The following is a 22,493-nucleotide window of genomic DNA, read 5'->3' on the forward strand; positions in this document are numbered from 1 at the left end:
AGTGATGAGAGCGTTTGGCAGCTGCTCTTACTGTCCTGATAGTGTGTGTGTGTGTGTGTGTGTGTGTGTGAAGGACAAAACGAATAATGAATGTTTATGGACAGAAGGACAAAGGAATAGTGACTTTCTCTTGGCACAATAAATACGTTGTGTGTCTTAAGGCCTCTGTAACGCTGATGATGCTGTCCGTCTCTCATTTGTTGATCAGAGTGCAGGCCATCTTGGCTTGGTGGCAAATCCTCCTCCCGTCTCCCCGCCTTCCCTGCTAACATCCCCCTCTTTCTCTACGGAATTTGCGACCTGCGTTGTGGCAGCGAGGACGGGAAAGCTTCGACAATAATCCCCTCGCCTCTGTTCTCCTCACCTCCTTTTTATCATCCCCGCGGACTCAGCCGGCTCCACACAGGCTGCTTTCTGCCGCAGGAAGAGAGCCGCCGGGTCACAGTGTCAAAGTATGTGTTTCCACTCACCTCACTCAAGTAGGAGTGCTTTTCACAGTGTGTTCTGGGTGGAGGTAATACAATCCAATGCAGTCAGAAGTACAGGATGTATGTACACAAACACAACACAAACACTTCAACACAGCTCACTCTTGAATGTTTTTTACTCTCACTGTAGAAAGGCTTCCTAATGCCATAGAGCTTCAGCTCCCACTATTCCCCTCTCATATTGAAGGAAATTTGACAAAACTGCAATATACACTTGAATTTATTGTTAAGATGGATGTGTGATTGCACATACATCAGCGCTGTAATAACCACCTGCATGAAGAGGCAGTGGGGCAGGAGTGGAGTTACAGGCCAGCTCTTGCTATCAACTCCTTCATGCTGTGAGTCATATTTGAATTCTTACACTTAAAAATGGGGGATCTTTTTTCTATTTTTTTGTTTGCTCGTTTGTTTTTTCATCCTGTTGAAGTTCTGTATGTTGAGTATTGCCTGTTGAAAAAGTTATAGACTGACGGGAATCAAACTGGACGATGGCCTAGTAATGAAAGTATGATTTCAAACGTACGCCCACATGCACACGAGCCAACACACACACACACACCCATGTAAATCTTATGAAACTGTGACATTCCTCTGCCATGCACCTCCCTCTTCTCCTCTCCACTCATCTTCTCCTCCTGCTCCTATTCAGTTGCATCCCGATGGGGGAGCCTGTTTGTCTTATCGCCCTCTGCCAGCTGCGGTTCGGATTTGGGATCTAGGGGTCTCTCCTTCCCTCAGCTCTCTCCACACTAAATAGACAGGGGGACAGTGATTTGGCATGCTTCATCCATAAACACACACATATCCATATACAGCTCTGACACACAAAGACAGACACACACACTGACTGATATCACATGGGTGCACACTTTCGCACACACCCGTGGAGCTCATCCAGATTTCATGGCTGCAAGTTGTGTGGACATTCAAGACCAAATAATATAATTGAAGTGGAAATATTGCCAGACTCCTTTTAGACAGCTCTTTCCCCTTTTCACTGTCATTAGATGCCTTGCTAGACGCCACCTGCCTACGGCTGTTAATGACTACAGCCTCTCTGTATTCCCCCATTCTCCTCACTCAATCCAGCACCTTAATGAGCCACCTGTACAGAATGCATGCATGTGTATTTCTGTCTGTGCAAATCTTCATGTTTGTTCGTGTATGTGGGGCATCAAAAATACTGGAGAGCTGTTCTCTTTGTCTATGAGCCAATTATCTTTACTTACTTCTCTCCTAATGACTTCTTTGAAATGAGCTCAGATAAGGTGGAACAGAGAAAACTCTGGCAGGCACACGGAGCACATGTGTCTGGAGCCAATCACTGAGATGTTTTTGCTAAAGAAATGAGCCTGAATTTGGCTGGTTTAGTTATTTGGATTAACACCTGCAGCAGCACAAGACTTTTTGTCTTCTTAATTGGTTCATGGTTTCATTATTTAAATCATGCTTTATGCTATGGTACTCAATTTTCCACACTGGAATCTCAGGAAGGAGGGGTCGCATCGATGTTGCCTTTTTGATATGGGTGGAGTCCATTTATTTATTTTTTAATCTGCCTGTAAATGCCCCACTATGTTCAGGAGCTGGTGGATACCCATTACTTTTATGTTCTCTGAGGAACAAACATTTCTTAATGCAACTCTAGTTTTCAGTTTCAGTGTGGTGTTGCCGAAAAAAGAATCCAACAACAAAAAAACCTTTTATCACAACTGAAGTTAGTAATTGGCCTGTCTCCCAAGGTTTCTTTAAGACTCGCATCGCCAAGACCGACTTCATTACACCCACATATACCTCTGACAGTTTTACACAATTTTTTCTGAGCTATGAACTTTTATGAACAGCACTGAGGTCTGAAAAGGTAGCGGTCATGGCCTAGGTAACAGTAATGCCTTTGTTCGTGTTCGTGCGATAGAAGCAGAATTCTCTTTCCACTGGAACGACTGTCTAATAAACAGAATGAATTCCCTTTGCCTCTTGACATTGCCGCAGGTGTTGTGAGTGCTGTTTTGCTGAAGGCATGATCAAACAGTTCACGCGTCTCGGCTTGTAATGCCAACAGGAATGTGCTATTCTGGTGGCTTCTTCCTTAAATTTTTGGATAGCATATTATTTCTTGGAGATGGGCAGCACGGTGGCACAGTGGTTAGTGTTGTTGCCTCACAACAAGAAGCTTGTGGGTTCGGTTCCTGGGCCAGCACCTTCCTTTTTGGCGTTTGCAGGTTCTCCCCGTGCTTGCGTGGGTTTCTTCCTGGTATTCCGGTTTCCTCCCACTGTCCAAAGACATCATGTTTGGGTTAATTGGTGACTCTAAATTGTCTGAGTGTGAGTCGTCGTTTGTCTCTGTTGTGTGTCAACAGCACAAAGAAGCCCAACAGCAAGCAAAACGCCAGCCCTGTCTAATACTTTAACTTGCCAACACATCACACAATCTAATTTTATCTCCAGGACTGTTTCATGGCTCCCTAACAAAGTCAGGGATTAGCATGGTGTTAGTTCTCTAAGCAAACGCGCATACATACACTCCGTGTGTATTTTTGTTCACTCCATATTATAAGTTGCCAGACTTGTAAAGTCTTTGAGGTGTTTGCTTGGAAAAAGGTCATCCCAACAATTAACCCTGTATGAAGAAAAGACAGAATGCAAACAACAGGACAGCAACCCCTCAGCAAGAGGAAGACAGTCTGCTCTGAAGCAAACACTTCACCCGAGCTTTGACTTCAGCTGTATGATTGTGCTGAGAGGTTGAGGTGTGTGTCCCAGACTTGTGTGCCTGTCTGAACAGCAGATTCGATCTGACAGAAACCCAACAGAACAGAGGCACTGCACCCCCCCGAAGGCCCGGAGGAAGGATGATACAGCTGGGGGGCAAGTTGGTTTTGTTAGTGAACACCTGCTGAGCAGTTACTGGGCTTTGCCTTCCACTTCTGTGCTTAACTGGAGAGCTTAAATCAAGAGTGAGTGAAAGGAAAAATGGGATGCGAAACTGAGAACACAGGAATTGATTTAATTGGTTTTAGCGCCAACAAGAACAAATTTACTTACCCTTTGTACAGAAATTCTTGCGCAAGATGTCTGAGTGAAGCTAGAGGAACAAAATATAATATATATAAACAAAAGAACAATGAAATTTTAATATAATATAAACTATAAATACATTATAAAGTTTAGATAAAATATAAAAAAGGCATAATGAATACAAAGATGTTGCGAACAACAAGGCTCCATCGAAACCAAATGTGAAAGGTGTCTGACAGCTGTTGTGTACATTCACATGGAGGAGGTCTGTTCCGCTGCGTCCTACACTACCGTACAGTATGTCCTGCTATATAATCCGTGTACAGGAAGGCTCTGTAGGGAGTTGATTTCTAAAGTAACAAAGTCTGTCCCACACACACACACACACACACACACACACACACTGTACAGTAGGTGGTAGAATGGCCTTTGTGCTCAAATGTCACACCTGCTCTTTCTTCCCTCCCTTTAAATTATAATCTTTGCCACTCAAATAGAGAAGCATACACCTACATGCTGCACACAAAGAGCTTTTAGGATACCTGTGCTCTGTACTTGTGTAGTATGACAGCCGTGCTTTTCTTTTAGCCTTACATAGGTTAAGCATTGGTATTACAACTGCAGCTTGGTAATACAAACTCTGTAAACTCTTCCACTTCATAGCCTTGAGCTGAAGGCAGTGATGAGCACAGGAAAATCACAAGTTTCCACAACTTTCGCTCTGTGTGTTTTTCTGTGTACAACAAAACATAACTTGTACCGTCAATAATGCTTGCTTGTCAAGGATATGACACTTATTCCCTCTGTACTACATCCTCTCCTCACACCCCGAGCTTCTCTGCTGTCATGTCTCCATGTTCGCCCACTCCTTTTTACTTGTAGTGTGTGTGTTTTTGCACAGTGACTTATGCGTGCATGCATTTTTGTGTGTATTGGCTTGGATACATGCCTGCTTTAATGGAAGAGATCTTGCATTTAATAGATAGCTCATTCAGCATTAGAGTAATGCATGAGCATACGTTCATATTTACGCACACTCTCCCTCGTCTCATGCTCTTAGAGCAGGGCACTGTCCTTCCTTGTCGCTTCCCATTATTCAGGGTTGTAAAAGCTGTCTATTTCTGTCTTAAGAAGTAGATGTTGTACTTATATGGCAAACACACACACACCAACCAGATGTCCGCCTCAGAGGGGACTTTCACTCGGCGTTAGTTACTGGATGATATCCATATTTGATTTGCTTATTAGACTTGAGTGATATATTATAAAAAGGCTAAATAAATATATTTTATTCATGTAAATCCACATTATATAATTAGTAACTGGTGTAGTTAATATAGTGATATATATATATAGTGTATACAGTACCAGGACCATTTCAGATTCTTAGAAATATTGACTTTCTTAGCTGACTGACAGGGAAGGAAAAGAAAACTTTTTTAATAAGCGCCAATTCTAATGGCCTAGCTTCATGTTTACACTAACCATCGATCTTTCCCTTGCCCTAAAAAACATGCTTTTGTTGCCTAAAACTCAGCCTTAGCTCTGACAGAAAAGTCTATTTGTACTTCCACAATAGACTTGCAGCCATCTTGTGGTGACTTACATTTCCTACTAAATGCACATACCTCTCTTGAATTCCAGAAGGGTTAGGGTTAGGGTTACAAGGGTGGCTGCTCTGTGAGCCTCACAGGGCTTTCAGTTTTTCTCTGGTAATTGTTATTATGAAAATGTTGACATGGTAATTGTTGATAGACATTTAATCCTTAAAAGGACATGAATGTATGTGGCAAACTGTTGTGATTTGTCTGGACTTAAGTGGTGCCACCATTTCCATAAGCCTCCCTGTGTAAAACCGGTTTCCCCAGGAATTGGCCCAGTATTAGGATGTGACTTGGTGTGGGGGTCATCTGTCGTGGGCCATCTCTGACAATGAATATGTCACCTCAGCACTATAGAAATGGAAGTTATTCTTGCAGCGACAGCTCATCTTATCCATCCCTGTTTGGAGATTGTCAGAATAGTTTGTTTCTGCCTGAGGCAGTCAGCCAATTTCTAAACAAGAAAATTCCTCCACCTATGCCAATATGGAGGGTAGTATGATTTTGTGTGTGTGTGAGTGTATGAGCTTTTCTTTCATCACCTCCAGGATTCCCTGGAGGTGATTAAAGATCTGGTTGAATCTGGGTATTAGCTGTGTAATTTTGTCTGCCTTTTTCTGTTTGCTTGTCGGAAAGGATTTAAGAATGAAAGGAAGGTGAGCAACAGGCTGATCAAATTGTGCATTTAATTTGACTGCATCATTCATCTCTGCGTCTATTTTCTGAATGCTATTTTGTTCTGTGCCTAGTCCCGTTTAGATACCTCGCTTCCTCCCCATCTCTCTTATCTCTTGCTTTCTCTCAATCTTTGCATTCTTTTCCGTCACTGCCCTCTTCCTTGCCCTTGCCCATCCTTCCAAACTATGTGTTGAGACATAAGCAGTAGGAAAAAAGGGTAGGAGAGAGAAGATTGAGTCAGAGATAGTGGGTTAGGGTCAGGGAAATTGGTTGGCAGAGATGGATCGATAAGAAGGGGCCTGGGGAAGGGGGAATGGGGGGCACTCCAAAGCATTCCTTGTGAGGTGCAGGGTTAGAATCCAGCCTTTTCACTGGGAAAATTACTTTTAGAGAGTTTGGGAATGACACTGGTTCTGCAGATGTGAGGTCAAGAGACTTGTTGAATTGGGATCGAGAGGCAACACTGCTGTCTTTAATATTAAATGCACTATATTTTACATAAATGGAAGTTGTGAAAGCCCAAGTTCACTTTTCTTCACTAGCCTCCTTGCTTTACCTCATGCTGTTTCCTTTCTGCTGTCACTTTGGCAAAAAATACAAGTGGCGAGGAGAGTCGCATGGAGATGCTGTCTAAGAAGAAAACGCTGAAAAAACGAGGCAATCATTTAAATCCATACAGTCAATGTGCGAAACTCTAAATGCCTGAATTTAGCTGACACTGTCAAAGGCAGTAATTTTTTTTAAAATTCTGAAACATTTCTCTTTAGCCCGTGTTTGTGTGCGTATACATTATTTTGCAGCATCTGAGACTTTCGTGACTTGTTCTGTGTCCCTGATATTTGTCAGAGAATAATCCCTGGTATCTTTATTTTTAGAATAATGAGGCATAGCTAACAATGAATTTATTTTTATTTCTGTCTTTATAGTTTGGTATTTATATAATACCAAGAGTGAGAAATTAAACAAATTCAACACATGTGCCTCTGTTTTTGAGCAGGCCAGTGTGCAATGATAAAGTGTATTGTAAAGTATTTCTATGAGACACCCAGTGCTCATTTATACTGCACTCATACCTTGAACAGCCAAGGGTATCCTTATAAGCGACACCTCGGTGCTCTTAAAGTCTGCTCCATGCATTTAGTACTGTAATTTAACTGTAAAAGAGGAGTAAACAACATCAGGTTCACTTCCAAAATGTCTTACTAATGTGCCCTTTGAGAGTCAGAGGTGACCTTCTGTGAAGACTTTGTAATCACCTTGGTGGTGTTTTTATTCTGAAATAGAACAGTTTTTCATAGAAAGCAAGGACAGTCAAAAATCAGGTCTGGTCTTCCAAGAGACATGAAACTGGAAACTCCTCAGGAAACATTAACTACACTACAGGTCCAGATATTTGGAAGGAAAGAAGAGAAAGTCCCAAAGAGGGGCGGGAGGGAGAGTGAGAGTGAACAAAAGTGTTAGTGAGCAGACCTAATCCAACCTACCTGCCCACCTCCTCCTTTAACCAATCCATACTTGTCCACCTACTGATTTCCCATGAGCCTTTTGGTCAGTTCAACCAAATCGGGCTCCTTTCTTCAGACTTAGCGTTCGTTGAGATAACACACAAGCAAGTACACACTTTAGAGCGAGTACATGCTGAACACAAATGCTCACATTAGTATTCACTCCCACTGCACGCACGCACTCAATGTCCTCTGTCTCTTACATAACAGTGTTTACAATGACGGAGGATAGATGAGCTGCATGTCTGAAGAAAAGTTGCAGGCAAAAACTTCAATGTCCTTTAGGAATCACCACCCTTTTTTGTTGTGAAAAACTTTTTTTTTTTTTTTTTGCCTTTTGTTTAATGTGCATTTGTGTTTACATGGTAAACTTTGTGAAAATACTAGAACGCCTGCTGAAGGTCTACTAGTATTTCATAATTTTGTTGTTATAGTGGGATGGAGTTCACCCTGGTTCACATCTATCTTCCTGCCCACATGATGAGACAAAGACAAGCACAGAAAGAAAGAAAAACAATTTTTCATTGCTTTAGTCTGGAGGATCTATCATTAATGCTGCCGCCCCTCCCCAACACCATCATACCACTGTTATTAGACAGAAGTGTCTCCTGTGCACGCACTTGCACCCACTCGGCAGGTATAGTCAAGCATGTAGGCACTTAAGGACCCCAGTAAGAGGTCTGAAAAGAGTGAGAGTGAGCTGGAGAGTTCAGGATCAGCTCTGCTGAATAGACAGATGCAGGGAGCAGCTTGAGGAAGCTGTAGATGATTTCAGGAGAAGTGATGTTTACATTAGGAGACTAAGTGATTGCGTTAGTTTAGTGTAAGTGCAGCTGCACTTGCCACAATCAAAGCTGCTATTAGGCTCTTAGTGAGGATCAAATTGGGCTCATGAAACATGTAAGATGAGCACAAACGAAGGAGCTGTCAAATTAAAGAGAAAAAGAAGCTTGAGGGAAATTATATATTTGACATGTTTTGTTCAATTGTTTTAGGTGTTTGGTGGTTGTTGTTTTTTTCTGAGTGTGGTTACATGTGGGCTTAGGTCTTGTTCAAGGAGACATTGGCAGAAGGAAATGGTTCACTGGAGATTAATGTGGACTTAGTTTGTCTTGGGGGAGCCACTCAAATACCCTGATTAGGCCCAGCTTCGCCATGCTCGCATGTCCGTGTATCCCTCATGCTGGCACTTTTTCAATGAACTATCCCCACAGGCTGCAAGGTGCAAATACCTTTCCATCAATAATTCCTATCAACGCTTTCATTTTCTGCACAGAGTCAGTGGCAGCCTCCAAATATCTGCACGCTGCCGTGGAGTATGAAAAGAAAGTTACTGTGAGCTTGTTGAAACACAAACACTCTTGAACTTTTGATGATGTTCTTGGTTGAGATAACCACACACACTGTAAATGCATATATGGACAGCTGCATCGGTTCAGTCGGGGCTCTCTGTGGATTCCCAATCAAGCAGACTTTGTCTAAATCACGGTGAAGGTGACCTCCTGTCCTCTTATGGTTGACAGCTATGGGACTGATCCGTCCCTGTTCTATTAGAACTGATTGTATCATTTGGATACAGATGGGTCGTTTAACCCGGCAGCTGTCCTCATCAGACACAGCAGACTGAGCTCCCCGGTTAATGGCTTACACAAAGTCATAAGGGGAGCAGAGGCTGGCAATGAAGACGAAACACACAAATGAAATACATGGGCACCGGGGCAGCAGAGTGGGTGGAATAGTCAACCTGTTACCAAAATGGCTCGAGTTGCCAAAAACCACAGATGTGTGGTCTGTTAAGTGAGATGCCGTCTTAAATTATTTTCTATTCACGCACACACACAATCAATAACTCAAAGTTATCTGTCCTTAGCAGGGGGCATTGCAACAACTGGGGAACATGAAAGAATCCCCTCCTGCTGATTTTGAAGAGAAGCCAGATTTCCACCAGATTCATATTTTAAATTTGGAGCAAATGTCACAACATGACCTGAAACATGAAACATGAATTGATGTTTAGTTGATGATGATTAGGTGATTGTTTGATATTGGCCTGTCAGCTGTTTTACAGTTTTGTTTTATTTATCAAATTATTATTGTCAGAGATTATTATTAACCTGCAATGAGTTTATTTTAATATTATAGGGGAGCTATTCAATATGTTTTAACTACTCCAGATTGTGCTGTGCTAGAACCAAACTCTGTAGACAATATGGCTTGTTAGATCTTCAGCGTCTTCCAGCCATCTGCTGCGCCATATTTTTTTCGTATTTTCTCTTCATAGTTGGATTGCACAAAGTTACACTTCTTCTTTTCCCTGTCAGCAATTTTGAAGATGCTGTCAAAGGGAAAAAAGTTTTGCGTTTCAATTCATGTTCCCAGTTTGACTGATCTGTAGGGTTCAAGCAGAGACATTGCACTTTTGGATGTGCAGAAACTGCAGATTGAAACATCTAGTAGGATTTCGACCAATTAGCAACTCTGTCTGCCTAGCTTCACAAAGCTTGGGCTGATGTACAAAGTCTCAGAAAGTTACCAAGTAGACTTTAAAAAGTTATTTTGAATAAGCTAATGTAGATGAGAGGATATGTAGGCAAAGGTAGTTCACTGAAAAAATGTAAACCAAAGACATTACAACATAACACATGCAAGTGTTATGATGATATATTTACATCACAATGACCTCAAAAGTTTCTCTGTGGATGCAGTATTTTGGACATGGTATGTAATGACACTGAGCTGTCCGTCAAATAAATTCCTGATACGACAAATTTGTCAAACAGAAACAAATGTTCCACACAGTCATCCACCCACAACTTGGAAGCCATGCTGTTTTCGTGTCTGTTTAAAATTCAGACGACATAAGGCAGGTGAGATGGAGCATGTTCTTTAAATTGGTCATTTAAGGCACTCTTGCAGGCTGCGCCCAAGAGAGACGAGACAAAGATGAGCTTTGAATGAGAAGTGGTCAATGCATGATGTGATTCTGGTCGAAAAGCTGTCCCATGAACTCAGAAATCATCATGACAGCTACATTAACTTATCAAGTGCTGCACTAATTCACTAAATTAGAGAGTGTTGATGTCGTATTTGAGTCAGCATCACGGAAACTAGTTTTAGGCTAGAGAGTGAGGCGCAGTGAAATTGGGTTGCCTCAAAAAGGTCCGATTTAATGAGTCCAACTGCATTTCAGTGTTACATCTTCGTGGTTTGTGCAGAGCAAGGACTCGATGAAAGCAGTTTCTTTTTCTGTCACTTATTCAAACCCTCCCTTCTTCTTCTCCACCTCATTAGCCATATTAGCCCAAGCGTATGTGCACCCACACAGCCCTTTTCCGTTCTGATACCTCAACTCACCAACAAGTAGCTCACATGCATCTCTATAAAAACCTTCCTCACTCGGCCTGTTGGCACTGTACATGAGTATATAACATTGGTAAGGTACACGCACTGCTGCTGAACCGGTGTGACTGTGGACCGGGGGTGGTATAAGAGCTGTCTTCCGTTGCAGAGAGACGGCAGACTCTGAAAATGGAAGCGTAGATTTTCTGTTGTCCTCCTACACAGGCAGCCGAGCTCAGAGGGGCTCCGTCTTTGCACGGCTCTCTGATCTTCAAGTCACAAAACACCTGCTGCCTGCCTTCAGACAGGCATGGAGAGGGAGGGGTGAGGGGGTGGAGGGCAGCAGTCAAGCAGCCAAGAGGTTGGGTGTGTTGGTGAGAGGAGGACGCTTCAAGGGAAATCTGGAGTGCCTGGGTTAGATGATGGCATGTAAAACAGCAGCAACGTAAGGTGTAGCAAAGACAAGTCATGACAGTTCGCACCAACAATGGTGCTTGGGGAGTATCAGAGACTGATCGTCACTCAGCATGTTTGATGGATTCCAGGAAATGCAGGTAGCATCATGTGATTTGGTGCCTGTCGGCTCTGCTGACTTTGTGACTAGTTGGTGCCTAGCTATAAAAACAATGTGAAAGCTGCGGATTATCCCCTATGAGTTATGTGTGGACCTCATGACATAGTGGTCCATTCCTCTCCTCGTCTCTTTTTGTTTACTTGTCAGCCTTCCCTCCCTTTTATTCTCCCCGGAGAATAAAAGCTAAGAATGGTCGAAGAGAGTCTGTGTTTGCCTGATTTTAATCTATAGTGGAAAAATGTCATCACATAAATTCAATATTTATTGTTTTGTTTCTGCCTGTTCACTGTCACTAAGGATGAAGCATTTATTCTTACTAATTCATTTTCTCCCTTCTTTGAACAAATACTTCACCACTCCACGTTCTCTCATGACCTTTCAGCTTATTCTTACCATCACTCTGACATCCAGAGCAATTAATAAAGCAGCAGTTGGATCCTTAAATCTGACTTGACGGTGAACTGATAAAGTCCTGTAAATATCTTGGCTGCAGTCATCCTCCAACTGTCTTCTGCTTGTGCAATTGTACTAACCCTAACCCTAACCCTACAGGAGGGATAATTAACTGTGTAAAACCAAACAACTGTAAACTGGTGTGAGACATTAATCCAAGAAGAGTTGGCACAAAGAAAAGCTTTGCCAAGATTAGCTTGAAGTAATTTCAAAGACTTGAAATGGCTTTACCTGTATACTTAGAGATGCATTTGGGGGATCTACCAACTTATTTACAATGTAAGCCAACCAAAAGTGAGGTTATGCGTTAGTGAAGTACATTGTAATACTCAATTTTGTGTCCACTTTGCTGCTTATTTTGAAGAATCTAATTTGCCTGCAAAAATTAAATGTAGAGCAGATGTACTTCTGATTATTTCTTTCTTTTAGGGATAAAAAAGAGAGAACGTATGCAACATTTATTTTAGGTTTGCGTCAGCTGTGGTTTGACTTGTCTGCATCTGCCCTCTACCGGTTTAAATCATTTGGTACAGCCGACTGAATTAAAGCCACTGGACAAAGCTGTGAATAGCACCCATTGTGTTTTAATGTGCAGTCCATGAGTTTTTTCTTTGTCTCGATCATTCAAAGACTCTGCATAAATATTGACGATGAAAAACAGAGAGAGACAGAGATGAGAAACTTCTTCCAGCTCTGTCCTGTGGTAGTTCTGGAAAGACCAAACCGAGTGACTTTTACAGACACACGAGCAGTAAAAATAATGCAGCGCCTCTCGTGAAGTCATCTATTCTACCTCTGCAGGTCCCAAATGCCTAAAAACTTGGTGATAGAACCAAAAGGCCTGTGAAGCCCGCCCTTAGATGCTTACAAAGATCCATTCACATTAACATCCGTGTGTGTGCGCACTCATGCGTGCGCGGTGAGTGCTTGTTAAGTTTAAGAGCTTGTTTTCCTTCCATCTGTTTGCCCCCAGGACAGGCAACTGTTCATGGAGCAGGTGAAAAGCTGTGCAGATTTTCCCCTGCAGATGGCAGCAGTATCACAGAACTTCTCTTATCTGTGCCATAACACAGCCAGTGGCTGAACTATATTTGATAAAGAACACAGTCCATCTCATTTAAAATACAATGGTGTCCACAGTTTTGCTACTAAATACCAGCAAAGCACAGACATGGATTTGTATGCGTATATTTTCCTCTAGAATCTGAGTTGGACAGAATTGAACTTTTTTTTTGGTAGAGAAATTGTGTTCTAACATTGGTGGCTATTACAAGTGCCCTCATGGGATGGAAGAGTTCTAACATATCTGAGGTGTCCTTTCAAAAGCTTCACAACAAAGATTCATGCAGCTCTGCTCCGTCAAATGTGATATATTTGTAGAACATATCTTTTTTGAAAACAAATCACAATTTAAATGAAACACAAAATAATTAGAAATGGCTGATAAAAGCCAAGGCTGATAACCATGACAGACAATATGAACCCTATATCATTAAGTTATTGTTTATATGGTGGTCAGGTGGGATTTAAAAGTGGCTCCAATGGGGATGATATGAACATTTCTGTAGATCTTATTATGCATTTTATTTATTTTCAAAGGGAAATATAGGGGTTATTTGTCACTTTAACATTGGGTAGGAATGTTGTGGGGTTGTATACAATGAGACTATTACTGGGCCTAAAATACAGCCATGTGGTGCACCACAGGAGACATTAGCAGGGGAGGAAGAGACAATGTTTATTACAATTTTTGAAATGCTGCGAATGCAGTGTGTGGGATGCACCTTAAGTATGGCATACTCAGCTATAAGAAAAGTAGGAGCCACGCTCAATTGATGTCATGGCTGTTAAAAATGTGTTTTTCTCAGAAAAGAAGAAAAGTTGTGGGTAAGAGGACAACCTCTTCAAGCGCTGTTTGCATGAGTCGAGCAGCTAATGTCCTTGCAAATAGCAGATTGAAAATACTTGACAGTTTTATAATGTTTCCTGATTTCTTCAGAGTACCAACTGAGTTCATGAGGTAACTATCTGTGTTAGAGCGTAGCAACACACTTGTATAATAATGGACAAAGCATTAAAAGTAGATCACTTGGCATTTCCACTCCAGTGTTTCAACCTTGAACATATGAATGTTCAAACAGAGCAGCAGAGGATAAAGAAAGGTGCAGAAGCCAGAATGTATTTGCTCTGTAAAAACTGAGCTTCATTAGCCGTGGAGCTTTTTACCCAGGTCCTTTTATTGGACGTTAGTCAGCAGAGTTACACAAAGAGCGCTGAATCTATTTGGAAAAGAATATCTGGATGGATGGGGCACAGGCCAGGCAAAAACCTATAAAATTTTGGTACGCATTCAGAATGTTTTAATCACCTTCCTTCTCAGTGACAAAGGAAACATTTTAGTCCAAAGGCATAGTATATGGATCTTGTGATTTACTACGTCTCAACGAAGTGTTTCCACCTGTGCCTCTTTCTCATTCCTCCGTCTCTTTTTCAACTCTCTCCTCTCTCCTCCCTTTTCGCCTCCTCCTTCTCTTCCCTCCATAGTCACATGGCCTCAGCGAATACTGTTGAGTGGGTTTCACCAGCTGGTGTCTTTGCCCGTCACATAAATACTGCTAAAAACAAATGTGTGAAAGTGTGTGTATGTCTGCCTGTCTTTGCCAAATACATGAGTGGAGTGTCAGTGTCGCATCTGCCCTCTAACATTCCTGTGTGCCTTTGTGCTCATATGGCAGCCTACATAGACCGATGCACCCCGACTCTCTGCAAAATCATTATGTTGTCCCTCAGAGACACACAATAAGAAATGGTTCATGTTTGTTTTATTCAGTGCGACCACGATAAGCTGATCGCAGTTTGAATTCTGTTTAGAAACTGTCGGAAAAAGGCAGGCAAAAACGGAGGAAATCAGATGAGGTCAATCAATAGTCTGCTGGATTTATCCTCCTGCTGACCTGCCTAAAAAGCCAGAGACCAGTCTTTTGATGGTCAGGTCAGGTTTTAGGCCTCCAGGGTAGGCCACCATCCTAGTGATGGATACAATCGCCGAGACAGCTTACAGATCTAGAGCTTCTCTGACATGTCTAACTGCTCCTGAACTCATCATTCTGCTTGTCGTTATGACCTCTCTTCCTCTGCCAGCAGCGTCTTCCAGCCCGGGATGGGCTCTTTAAAAATATATATACTTTAAATCAACATCTCGTGCTAAATACAAAAGCGTTTGTCATCTGCCAAAATGAGCACTGTATTCTTTTTTTGTTGTGTCGGTTTGTCGGTAATAATTGCTAATGGACTACAGACTGGATTTGGCCCTGCTCAGTTCACACTGTTGCCATCTTTGTGGCAATGACTCAGAGTCCGAGATGGAAACATTCATTCATCTTCTACTGCTATTCATTCCATTTCCGGGTCACGGGGGAAGCTAGAGCCAATCCCAGCTAACACTGGGCGAGGGCGGGATACACCCTGGACAGGTCACAAGTCTGTCAAAGAGCCGACAGACTGACAGACAAACTCAGACCTACGGACAATTCAGAGTCACCAATTAACCCAAACATGTCTTTGGACGGTGGGAGGAAGCCCACGAAGGAACAGGGAGAACATGCAAACTCCACACAGAAAGGCCAGGGAATCAAACACATGGCCTTCTTGTTTTGGGGCCATATGCCCAAACACGCTTGCATGCTCTGGGAACTCTCAGCTGAGGCTTGGTGTAAATCCTGGATGTATTTACAACACCTCTTGTTTTGGTTCTTCTTACAACCTCTGTGTATATAGGATCTGTTGGAACTTCAGCTAATCCTCACAGTGTGTTGATTTGACCACTGTCAGTCTTATTGTTTTCTTTGTCCTGCCTGTTTGCTGCTGGTCTACTGAAGAAAGAAAAATAACTGAGAGAAAATATTCTGTGCGTGTGATCCAAATCTGCAGAAACAAAAATAACGACATGGACCTGTCACATCAAATTTTAAGCTTATTTTTCCAAAGTTGAGTAAAACATTGCTGCCGACTGCATTCGGTTACTTAGAAGTCAAAGTTGACTGGTACTCTTCAAGGTCTTTCGCATCTTCTTCTTTGTTCTTAGTGCTTTTTCTCAGAAGTGAGGGATTCACACATCCTTATGTGCCTCATAGTTACGCCATGGTCCTCTTCACTGTCCGGAACAGCTGTTCTTTAAGTCCTCCGTGTGACTCGTAAATGAGAAGGAGAGCACAGAGGCTGTGGAAAGAGAGCTGGAGTGTTTAGAGAGAGCTTCTGCCTGATGTTTAATTATTATTATTTTTCCTCTCTGATGCGAAGAACAGACAGGTGTGAATGTGAATGTAAACGTGTGTGTGTGTGTGTGTGTGTGTGAGCAAATGTGTGACTGTGGGTGTGTGTGCTTCCGCCACTTAGACCGCCAGAAAAATCCTTGGAGTCTGGAGGTTGCTGTGGTAACGGTAATCACTTTTAATTCAGCATCAGGGAGAAAGAGGGAGGATGAAGGTGGAGTGGCAGCAGTTTAGTAGGGTAATGTGGAAATTGGAGAAAGGAAAAACAATAAAAAATCCGTCTACAGGGAAAATTAGGTGTCTGTTTCCTTGTTTAGTGACTCCGCAAGTATTGACACTGAGTGAGACAGAGATTAGAAGCAGCACGAGAAGGATGAAGGCAGAAAGGCTTTACATAAATACCTATTTCTCAATCCCACAGGATTTAAAAGCTCCCTCTCTCTTCTCCTCCTTCCCTGCTGGCAGATAATAATCCATCCATCGACTTTTAGCGAAGGCTGGTATTTGTCCAGCAACCTGTTTCTGCTGTCAAGCTTTTTCTCTTCAAATTTCCTCACACTGGAGAAAGGAGGGAAATATATAAATTATGCATTCGCCCTTTTTGCCACATCTCCACCTCCTTTCTGTCTCTTTGTGTACCTTCCTTTTGCTATGTTATGAATACCTTTTAATGAGCAGGCAGGAGACGCAGACAGAGAAGGACGGTGTGCGATGCTAATTAATAGGTTTGCTGTGTTTCCTCTGTCACTTTACTCAACCTCCTGCTGGCTAAAACACACACACACACACACACACACACACACACACACACAGACATACACTCAGAGAGGCTGTCTTCTTTTTGAGCCATGAGTGGATGGAAAAAAAAAAAAAACAAACATCAATAAGATGTGTGGAGTGCGCGGCTAGAGAAAAACCACCACCTGCCACTCAAGCCAGCCTCCTTGTAGTATACAGCTCTCTCTCTCTCTCTCTCTCTCTCTCACACGCTCACACATGAGTGCTGGTCCATAATTTTCCGCCACACTCCCGGCCAATGAGAATCCAGAGCAGGGTTTCTCAGAACGTGAGGAGGAGGAGACAGAGCACGGCTGGCTGATTGACAGCCAGCGCCCTACAGGTGGAGAGAAGAACAGAGAGAAAGGGAAAGGGGGGAGGACACCACCGAGAGGGAAGAGAAGGGGGTGAGTGAGGAGGAGAAGAGAGGCAGCGGCAATCAGACTATTCATATACATACACACACACACACACACACACACACACACACACACACACACACACTCACACTCACAGTGCTCTGTTGCTCCCCTCCCACCTTGAAAGCTTGCTTCCGCTGGCAGACTAGCTGACTAACACTACCATCCCTGCCATCATCTCCACCTCCACCACAGCTGCACCAAGATGAGCCAGTGCAGGAAAAGGTGCAAGAGGCAGCTCACCAAGGTGGCTCGGTATTTTTATCGCTTCCTCATGGGAACGCTCACCCAAGGTAGGCACCCAAAACTTCCACTTCCCCACCCAGAGGTTTCCTGGTGGGTCCACGTCTTTCACGAGTGCACAAGCCAACTACAGATGGTCTTAACTGGAGTTTGCTGTGGTTCTGGTTCTGGTTTTGTTTTCGGTCCATCAGTTCAGTTTCATCTTGTCTCTGTAGCTCAGTTTGCCTTCTACCTTGATAATGACAGAGTAGATGCCTCATCTTCTCAGCTCCAAAACATGCATATTAATCCCAAGAGTGTGAGAGGACATGTAAGGTTTGTATGTGTGTGTGTGCACAGTAGGTTTGAGTGCTGTGTTTAATCTCCAGAAAGAGACTACAAAGCTCAGGCATCAAACAGCGTTAGGACTGTAGCCCTTATTCTCTGTATAAATGATGTGTAGTATATATGTATCCACGTGTGCTTGTGCATGCACATGTGATTCCCACTTTGCTCCATTTTCTGCATAGTAATAGTATGAATGATCAGTATTCACAATGGGAACCAGAGAGGCTGAGGTTGAATTCATTCTTTCCCTCTTTCCATCTCCCCTTTGACTCCTTCCTCCTCCCTTCACAGGTCTGTCTTTCTCTGTCCTCTCAAACTGATTGTCCTCTGGACGCCTGTGGCATTCCACCTCCATTGAGAAACTCTCAGTGGGGAAAAAGACTTTTATCCAGCCCTTCAGCCACCTCTCAGTATGACATCTCCCCTCTCTATCGCTCTCTGAACAGATACAGACTTTATATGCTAATCAGTGCACCGAGATTAGAATAAAGTTCTATCAACTTCAGCAGGGTCTTTTTCTGATACTTAGGTCTCTTTTTTTTTTTTTCTTATATGTCCTTACAGTCTTTGTCCTAGCAGACAAAGTGTTGGCTGCACCAGAAAGTCCTTTGCCAGAAACACCCTATTGACAGCCTGCTGCTTAGCTTTACAGCCCATTTCCTTTTTTCTTTCTTTTTTTTTTTTTTTCTCTTGAGTGATATTGAGTAGCGGCTCACATTGCCTTAGGGAAGTCCCAACAAAGTAGGGTGGTTCTGTTGAATCCTCATAGTTGATCCCAGAAGATGGAGATAAAGTGGTGTTTAGATGACCTTGTCAATAAAACAGCATCTGCATGCTAATTCAACGTCCATGCACCTCTTCCCCACCTCTTCTTTTCTCCCCGTTATCTCTTCAGACTTTGACATCTGCAGATATTTGCGTTCATGTGCTGAAAGCAGGAGCTGGGTGTGGATACATGTGTGGAGAGGTGCACGCACACATCCAAACACAGTAACACTGGGTGTGAAACCCATTTCTGTCACCTACAAAAGTGTAATAACCCAAGTTGATGATAACACAGATTTTCTTGGGGTGTTAATGATGCTTTTAATTATTGACATTTTCCTCCAAATACCACTTCAAAAACAGCTAAATATCCTTAAAAGTTAAAACAATCAAACCTCATCAAAAAATTTAATGCAAAATTCAGACATTAGCCGAATTGCTACATAACTCAGCCGAACTCCGGTCAAAGTCATGGTTATCTATCACCTCAGCCACTCTGCCGTCCTTCTGAAGCCCCCCCCCCCTTTCTTTCTGCTCAGTGTAACCCTTAAAGACAGTCCGCGGTGCCGCAGCCTGAAGCGTCACCACTCATCCAACTAACATTGGCTACATACTCTGAAAACGAGTATGTTTGTAAATATAATGGAAAGATTGTTGATTATTTGGCTTGAGTAATAAAAAAAATGGCTTTAAAAAATAAATAAAAAAAAATATTTGACAAAGCCCAGAAGAAGTCATGCCAACAATGTAATCTAATATAATCGGAGGCTTTTCTCCACGCATTGATTTGCTGTTTTTAATGCTTCACAAAATTGTAAATTGTTTCTGAAAAATACTGCTGTTTCACAATTTGATTAATAATGTGAAACCATTTTCAGGTATTGATTGCTTTTTATTTTTCATTTGTGAATGGACTGATGAGACCTTCCCTGATTTGAAGGTTTCTGAATAACATCAACTGAATAATTAATCCAAAAACTTCAGTAGATCATCAAAGAGTTAATAAATCATAGTTTGGTCTCTCTTGTTTAATTATATATAGATTATAGAAATTCATTTTAAATTAGGTCTAACAAATATTTGTTCATGAACTCACTGTGAAAATGCACAATAGAACTGATGTTCCCTAACATCTGTTGGGTGCTGCATACATACTGTATGCGCTCACGGAGACACACACACACACACACACACACATACCTATAAAATCTGGAAAGGAAATAGAAACACTTTCACATCATTCTTGATAAACAGACTACTCACTGTTCAGATAGCTAACTGCTGTAGCAGTAAGACTCAGTGAGTGTGTGCGTTTGTGTGTCTACACGTGCACATTCTTAAGTTTACCCAGAATGGAGTTACCATGGCTACTGGCTCCTGCTTGTCTGTTCCAATGGGAGATCAAGAGAAAGAGAGCAATGTGTGCTTCGGTGCGACGGGAACCAGTGAGGGCTGAACTGTATAACGGCTGAGCTGCATAGGGATTTCATCAAGGCCATTCACAGTTTGGTATTTGAATGTTGTGGCATTTTTCGCTTTGCCGAGGTGCTAAGGGGTTTGTCATGCATGTCAGGCATGAACAGAGAGAATTTAACTGTGTAACTGACCATAACTGTGTCCAAGGGAGTGATTGAACTTTTTCTGTTCTTTACATCAATTTAACTTAACTTTGCAAAATGAAATCATCATCATCAGTAAAGCTCCCGGTAAACTGGTGTTTTGATTTCACATCACTGGGTTATATCAGGGAAACCTCTCTTGACTTTATGACCTTACCAAGCCGTGATATGACACGGCGTGTTTCTGGATATGTTCCTTTGTCTATAATTAGTTCTGTCAATTACATCTGCACCACCATGGACCTACATGGTGGTTAGGAGATTAATTCAATCTGGTTGTGGCTCGTTGATGTTTATGTGTGTGTGTATGTGTGAGAGCATTACTGATGACAGTCATTTGTAGTCACCCTTCCTCTTGCCCCTACTTTGCCCACTAATTAGTCTGTTTCATGAGCCTCTGTAGGGGAAACAATACCGTGCTGCTGTCTGTGTGTGTGTGTGTGTGTGTGTGTGTCCTTTCCTCCCCCCCTGCCCCAGAGCTTTGTTTGTGTTGGTTTGCCTAATAGTAGGACAGGCTCTGTTTAGCTCAATTAAGATGCATTAAATACTGTTCAACACATTTGCCCACCCATTGGAACATCCATTGAATATATCTGCTAATGTACATCTTCTTTACACACACTGTTACCTTCCCACTTCACCCTGTGTCATGACATTATCTCGGTCTGTAGATGTTGTGGCTTTGGCTGGAAGAAGCTCTGTGAGCCCTATTGATCCCTCCCCTAGCTGTGCTCTTATCTAACATGAAGCTGAAAGCACAGGTCCTCCTCTTCTTTCTGTTGTTCCTCTGATGCCCCCCGTCCCCACCTCAGCCACATTCCTGTGCTGTGTGCTGTTCTGTTAGGAGACTGCATTGTTTTCCAAACAATTTTGAATGTGCATGAATGTGCATGTTCTTTGCATAAAAAAAGGACTAATGTGTGTTATTGAGTAAGGAAATAACCATAGTTGCATATACAAATGAAGAGGTTGGCGTCATGATTTCTATTTAGGAAAATGCAAAGCGTGGAACTATGTTGGTTAAATTTTTTGTCCTATATATGTTGTCACATGCTCATAGATCATAATTTACTTTCTGGAGAAACAGAATATTCACCCAGAACTATATTTTAGCTGACAAGTAGTTGACAGTGTAAGGTGTGTGATCCCTTTCCACTTCAGATGACTAATTAATCATCCCAGTTGGCCTTATTGTATTATTGTATTTTGAGCATGTTTACAAGTGTCTTTGCTAAATAACAATTGACTGTTTGACAATAATTCCACAGTGACAAAGTGCAGTTGATGTTTTTCATGTCATTCTTAAGCAACACGTTGTTGCCCAACAACTGCTCCACAGCACCTTTACACAAACACGTTGTTGTAAATGACTTTAGCTTGTGATCATTAGCCTCAAATCCATATTTTATGTCTGAAGATTAATCTGTAATAAGCACCACCACATTTTGGTTCCTACTGCAAAGTAATTACCATCAGGAGACATAGATCATGTGTTTACTCCTGCAGAGATTTGCCTAATGTCACTTATTCACACACTCTCGCCGTCGGAATCTATTTTACTACAGGAAGCTTTCACCTGCACTTCACAGTACACATACAGTATGAGCACCAAGAAATAGTCACATTCATTTCCGTCTCCAGAGCAGGAGTCATTTGTTAGGCACTTTGACATTTTTCTAAATGAAAGTAGGTGTTAATCTTCCTCCAGACACCATTAGAACGCTGTCCTTTCTAATTAATAAGCTCTGATTACATCCCTCATGTGATGCTTCACCTTTGGGTTGGGGCACGTATTCTTCCACACCAGTGAGGTATATTCATATTCAATACACATGGCTCGGACTGAAAGAAATACACACATTGTTTTTACAGCCTTGAGGCCCATGCAGCTCGCTTGTGGCTATGACCAAAGAGATTTTTTTATCAGCCTATCATTTATGAATAAAAAATGATCTGTCTTACCCTTGGCCCCAGTTCAGGGATGTTGAGCTTTGCACGCGTTTGTGTGTGTGTGGGGTGTTGCTGCTGTTACTTTTTGTTCTTCACCATCAAAACAATCTGAAACTGGTACGTATTAAATGTCTGTAATTGCTGGTCAAACCTGATACATACACCGTTGGTCTCCTTCTCATTTAGCGTGGATAAAATGATTTTAATGAGTTGAGAAATATGTCTACACCCTCTGAGCTAATCTCCTTTGAGCAACTGTAGAATTTATAAAGTTCCACAGTCTTGCCTCTGTGCCCTCCCTCTCGTCCTTGACAAATGTCATTACACACCCGTCCGTCAATTTTGCTTTTTGACAAAAAATGACATTAAATGTCAATTAAAGTCACAATGAATAAAACATTGGCTTCCTATGATGTAAAATTTTGCTTATGGGTGTCAGTGTGTGTGTGTGTGTCTGCATGTG

General features: G+C 42.2%; 1 protein-coding gene across 2 annotated transcripts in view; it reads left to right on the plus strand.

The window, feature by feature from the left end:
• LOC115055224 (Kv channel-interacting protein 2) overlaps window positions 1–22,493 on the plus strand; it is a 70,093-nt gene that overhangs the window by 12,942 nt on the left and 34,658 nt on the right. The window contains exon 2 of one of the 2 annotated variants that reach the window (XM_029520850.1): window positions 14,664–14,672. The exons of the other annotated variant lie outside the window; for it this stretch is intronic. Coding sequence (XP_029376710.1) covers window positions 14,664–14,672 — 9 coding nt within the window. The remainder of the gene's footprint in view (window positions 1–14,663; window positions 14,673–22,493) is intronic. 2 annotated transcript variants of the gene reach the window in all.

Source organism: Echeneis naucrates, chromosome 15 (genome assembly GCF_900963305.1).
Source record: "Echeneis naucrates chromosome 15, fEcheNa1.1, whole genome shotgun sequence".
In the NCBI taxonomy this organism is placed as follows: Eukaryota; Metazoa; Chordata; class Actinopteri; order Carangiformes; family Echeneidae; genus Echeneis; species Echeneis naucrates.